Source organism: Lutra lutra, chromosome 6, assembly GCF_902655055.1.
Source record: "Lutra lutra chromosome 6, mLutLut1.2, whole genome shotgun sequence".
NCBI lineage: Eukaryota > Metazoa > Chordata > Mammalia > Carnivora > Mustelidae > Lutra > Lutra lutra.
In genome coordinates, this window is record NC_062283.1 from 22,093,572 (window position 1) to 22,099,571 (window position 6,000).

The window sequence follows — 6,000 nt, forward strand, 5'->3', positions numbered from 1 at the left end:
TTCTTCTGGTATTTGCTTAACCTATCTTTTTCCTGCCCTTTATTTTCAGCCTCTGGTATGATTTTGTTTAGGCTTTGTCACTGAAAAATGCCCACTCTGGTCATGTATGTCTGTAATTGGTAGGTTTAGCCTATTTAGATTTGTGAGTACTGATACACTTAACCTTTTTACGAAAACCAATATCAATCAATAGTTAAAATATATATTGTCACTGTTCATCCATTTCTAGGCTTACCCCTGTTTCTTTTACCCAGAACCCTGTATTTACTTTTCTTCTTGTTGAAGTATACCTTATAGGGATTGAAACAATACTTACAAAGATTATTTAGTAACAGAAGAACTTTATCTACATCCCATATTTTATTTTTTTTAATTTCTTTTCAGTGTACCAGAATTCATTGTTTATGTATACCACACCCAGTGTTCCATGCAATACGTGCACTCAATAATACCCATCACTAGGCTCACCCAAGCTCCTACCCCCTGCCCCTTTAAAACCCTTAGATTGTTTTTCAGAGTCCACAGTCTCTCATGGTTCATCTCCCCCTCCAATTTCCCCCAACTCCCTTCTCCTCTCCATCTCCCCATATCCTCTGTGTTATTTCTTATGCTCCACAAATAAGTGAAACCATATGATAATTGACTCTCTCTGTTTGACTTATTTCACTCAGCACAATCTCTTCCAGTTCCGTCCATGTTGATACAAAAGTTGGGTATTCATCCTTTCTGATGGAGGCATAATACTCCGTAGCGTATATGGACCACATCTTCCTTATCCATTTGTCTATTGAAGGGCATCTTGATTCTTTCCACGATTTGGTGACCTTGGCCATTGCTGCTATGAACATTGGAGTACAGATGACCCTTCTTTTCACTACATCTGTATCTTTGGGGTAAATACCCAGTAGTGCAATTGCAGGGTCATAGGGAAGCTCTATTTTTAATTTCTTGAGGAACCTCCACACTGTTTTCCAAAATGGCTGTACCAACTTGCATTCCCACCAATAGTGTAAGAGGGTTCCCCTTTCTCCGTATCCTCTCCAACACACGTTATTTACTCTCTTGTTAATTTTGGCCATTCTAACTGGTGTAAGGTGGTATCTCAATGTGGTTTTGATTTGAATCTCCCTGATGGTTAGTGATGATGAACATTTTTTCATGTGTCTGTTAGCCATTTGTATGTCTTCATTGGAGAAGTGTCTATTCATGTCTTCTGCCCATTTTTTGACATGATTATCTGTTTTGTGTGTGTTGAGTTTGAGGAGTTCTTTATAGATCCTGGATATCAGCCCTTTGTCTGTACTATCATTTGTGAATATCTTCTCCCATTCCATGGGTTGCCTCTTTGTTTTGTTCACTGTTTCCTTTGCTGTGTAGAAGCTTTTGATCTTGATGAAGTCCCAAAAATTCATTTTCACTTTTGTTTCCTTTGCCGTTGGAGACATATCTTGAAAGAAGTTGCTGTGGCCGATATCGAAGAGGTTACTGCCTATGTTCTCCTCTAGGATTCTGATGGATTCCTGCCTCATGTTGAGGTCTTTTATCCATTTCGAGTTTATCTTTGTGTATGGTGTACAATATAATTTTTAAATTACATAGGTAACATGATTAAAATCACTGAAAAATCATGTTCTATGGGAATAAACTGAAAGGAAAAAATTTTTTTGATGGTTAAGATTAGGTCAGACTTAATCCCAACACTTTAGTTGAGACCATGCTAAAATGAACAAATAAAAAAAAAAAAATCAAAAACAAAAAACAAAAACAAAAACCTCTGTCCCCCCAACATCATTTTTTTTTTTAAAGATTTACTTATTTATTTGTCAGAGAGAGAGAAAGAGCATGCGAGCAGACACAGGGGGAGCAGCAGGCAGAGGGAGAAGCAAACTTCCCACCAAGCTGGGAGCCTGTGTGGGACTCGATCCCAGGACCTTGGGATCATTACCTAAGCCGAAGGCAGACGCTTAACAACTGAGCCACCCAAGCATCCCAAGCCCCAACACCATTCTTAAAACTAACAAACCACTTGAGTCATAAGCAGGTCCCACTTACAAAACAGCTCCCTAAAAAGCAACAGAAGGCAGCAGAATGGGCAATGAACTGGGCGGATAACCTTGGACAACCTTTAGGGACTTCAGATTCCTCATGGTTAAAGTGGAAACAACTGATTTCATGAGGGTTTTATTAAGAGGAATAAATGAGAAACAATGAACATGGAATTCCTCATCAAACTGTATTATTAGTTATGTGTGTGTGTGTGTTTATGTTTAATTTTTTTAACGATAAGGCAGAATATACAGTAACATTATCAGTCTGGATTAGCCATGTCCACTAATGACTAAGTTGGACTGGATCCCAAATAAACATGAAACAAGATAAAGCCAGTTTCCTACCCCTCTTCCTCTTTTCCACCTTCTAAGGTAGCCTGGATTTTTCCTCCATTAAAATGCTAGTGTAAGTGTCAAAGCTCTCACTGCCACTTTCATGGCATTCAGGCTTACAAATCAGTGAGTACTTTCTTTTCTCATTTTTTAATGAGGGAAGCTAGACTGAGCACCGGCCGGCTACCGTGACCCGGACACTGTCTCACTAGCATACATCCCCTCCAGCACATTAATTGTAGGCGACATTCTATCACTTGGTCACATTTCCTAGGCTGCGACCTGACTATCCTTGTTTCTTTTTCATTTCCTAAAAAACCCATACCCTGATTAATAGTATTAATCCTAACTTAGAATACCGTCAGCTATTCCAAGTAGTAAGAACGCTCATTTAAGCAGCTCTGCAATCCAGCATGAGGTGGCCTTTCCGTGTGAAGTTCACCTAGTGCTGGGGTATCACAGACCCACAGGAAAACAGCACATCCTGAGGCAAACAGTCGTCTCATACAACGTGACTCACTTACTACAACAAAACAATGGTTCCTTCTTAGCCTAGGGATCATATACTATTCCTTTCCATGTCCCACAACCCATTTAGCATCTGTTCATGGGAGGAAACTGTTCCTCCTGCTTTGATGAACAGGGGGGAAGAAGTGCAGAAAGGGTAAAGTGAAATATTTCCTGGGCCTCCTTTTATTCCATTTGTTTCTTACATAAAAGCAGAGATTTAAAAATGTATGAATGAAAGGCAAGTGGTATTGCAGGTTTTTAGGAAACAGACTCAAGCTTTTAGGGATTTTCATAATTTGCCAAAAGAAATTAGGAAATCAGTATATTATGGTATCAGCTAACAAAAACATAAGGTGTTGAGTGCTTTGGAGAATAACCAGAATATCAGATTTCCTGATCAAAAACCTCTAAGCATCCAAACATATATTTCGGCAACAGCAACAACTTAGGCATCTCACAAAGAAAGAAATGTAAAACTCCTACAAATGTAAAGGAAGGGAGGATAAGTGAAGAGCTTGAGAACAGAACACAGTTTCCAACCTGAGCCAATAAATTGTCAGTCCCCTCTACGGTACAAGAAATTCATTAATGTCTAATAGTATGAATACCTAATTAATTTTTACTGACTAAGAATTGGAGTAACTTGACCATAGGTTTCAGCACTGTATCTTAACCATCCTGGACTGAGGATAAATTTGAGCCACCGACTATTCATTCATATGAAGAAACCTAGAGAAAGGCAGGTCAGTATTGAAAGACTAAGCTCAAACGGGGGAAAACCAAAGCCCACTCATTCCTGCAGGTACTAACACAACAAATTGATCAAAAAATATTGAGGCTTGGCCTGGACAAAGGAAACCATCAAGGATGCATAATTCACAAAGGCAAAATGAGGTCAAGGACAACCTGTTTCACTGAGATAAACTTTAGTGACCTCAACAAGAATGTCCATGCTATCAATGGAAAGAACTGTCTCAAGGCTCACCTCATGCTGAGAGAAGAGTCGGACGCCCTCCAGCTGGTGGAACACTGGGTAGTGCTGGGAGTCGATCTGGTCGCGCCGGTAGACATCGCCCACCACCAGGAAGGCATCCAGTCCGGCGCGCAGCAGGTCCCACTGGTGTGCAGACGTGTGTGCTCGCAGCATGTGAGTCCTGTTCAGGTAATAGTTGTCTCCCTTCTTCCTGCTGGGGTGGTCAGCTGGGATGAGCAGGCTGTCAAAGTTCTGCCAGGTGGTGACCACTGGAGAAAGGTCATCATAGACCGAGAACAGCGGAGTCCCAAAGCGGCCCACATACTGCTTGTAGAAGTGCTCCTTCACCCTCTCCTTGATCAGCCAGAGCGGGTGATGCTGCTGGTGGTGCAGATTCCTGCCGACCTTGGAGAGGACCTTCCGGGAGAGGTTGCTATAGTCATCCTGAAGATAAGATTTGCCCAGCAACTCCACCATGCCACCTGGAGCTCCTCGGGCAGCAGACTCCGAAGCAGCAGGTCTCGAGCCCAAGGCCTGACAATGATGGCCTTTGGAGACACTACTGGACTTCCTCACCAGGTAAGCATGCACCTGGGCAACTCTCCTGAGAGCTGAGCAAACCATTGTAGAAACTTCTTTCACAGATTCTAGAAAGAGCACACATGCAAAGCACAAGTCAAGCTTCACTCTATAGAAATTAAACTCATCCTTTGTGTCTCCTACCAACCTCCCATTATCCTACTGACATCTGTTTCCCCCACTGCCTCCTTCAGACAGACCGAAGATCCCATTAAGGAAATCTGCTGACAGAGGCTTAATAGGTACTGCTCTAAACCAAAAGAACCTTGAACCTCACTTTTAGATCCCTATTCTCTAGCTGTCCTTCCATGGGTTTGAAGAAAACTTCCTTTATCACGTCATTTCATGTCCTGAATCCCTCAGGTTGAATAAAATTTTAAATGTGATAATTTACTTTTATTTGGACTATATTCTTGAATCAAAAAGTTTAGGGGGATCGTCTAAAGGACAGGGTTTGGTTGACCTAGCAATGTCTCATAGTTAATGGAAGCACATGAGTATATACAATAGAAGAGGGGATATTTGAAACATCCTCCTTAACTACAAAGTTCTGTTTACCTTTGAGAGACAGGACTTCTACATTATTCCACTGCATTAGAGAATGTTATTACATAATGTTATAAAACCGTTACTACATTTACTTTTTCTGATGTTTCAAATAAAATACACCACTCTGGGTGCTGGTGATTTTTATTTAATATTTATAAAAATAAAAATGAAAAAATAAAAATGAAAAACCCAAGTATCTGGGTGGCTCAATAGGTAAAGCATCTGCCTTCTCCTCAGGTCATGATCCTGGGCTCCCTACTCAGTGGGGAGCCTGCTTCTCCCTCTCCCTCTGCCCCTCCCGCAATTGTGCTCACTCACTCTCTCTAATGAATAAAAATCTTAAAATTAAAAAATTAAAAATAAATAAATTTCAAAAATTAACAACTTAAGGAAATATTACACAACGTGATAGACTATACCAATGGACAGCTGAAGTTATTTTTATAAAATGCGAATCTTTTCTATCCTCACATCTGGTTGTGTCATTTCAACTAAATGTCAATGCAACATCCCACCATTCTATTTTTGCTTTGTAAAAGAACAAGTTTCTACAACGCACCTATAGTAAACCAGGAACGGGGCCATACTTGCTTGGGAAGGGATACAGAGCAGCCAGAAGACAGAGCATAGACCGGATCCTTTTTACAGACCTGCCAAGAATTTGGGGCACATGGGTGGCTCAGTCAGTTAAGCACCTGCCTTTGGCTCAGGTCATAATCCTGGGACCCCAGGAGCTGGGGATCAGCCCAACGCAGGGCTCCCTGCTTAGCAGGGGGTCTGCTTCTCCCTCTCCCTCTGTGCACACCCCTCATCACTTGTGCTCGCTCTCAAATAAATAAAATCTTTTTTAAAAAATGTCTACAATTTAATATAAGAAGAACACCACATTAATTAATTAAAGAAGAGCATCAGTGTCACAGTGGAAAGTCTCTTCAGCAATCACCTGATACGGGCTGGTCACGTCACGGATCAGGTGACAAAGAGCCAGGTGGAGCTGAATGAACTCTA

At 41.2% G+C, this 6,000-nt stretch overlaps 1 protein-coding gene across 2 annotated transcripts in view; it reads right to left on the minus strand.

Moving 5' to 3' along the window:
* FARS2 (phenylalanyl-tRNA synthetase 2, mitochondrial) overlaps window positions 1-5,573 on the minus strand; it is a 408,295-nt gene extending 402,722 nt beyond the window's left edge. The window contains exons 1-2 of one of the 2 annotated variants that reach the window (XM_047732052.1): window positions 5,552-5,572; window positions 3,877-4,511 (exon numbers count right to left, since the gene is read on the minus strand). In XM_047732052.1, coding sequence (XP_047588008.1) covers window positions 3,877-4,488 — 612 coding nt within the window. In that variant the 5' untranslated portion in view covers window positions 4,489-4,511; window positions 5,552-5,572. Of the gene's footprint in view, window positions 1-3,876; window positions 4,512-5,551 lie in introns of both variants that reach the window. The other variant, XM_047732053.1, reaches the window with a different exon arrangement.
* Window positions 5,574-6,000: the final 427 nt, after the last annotated feature.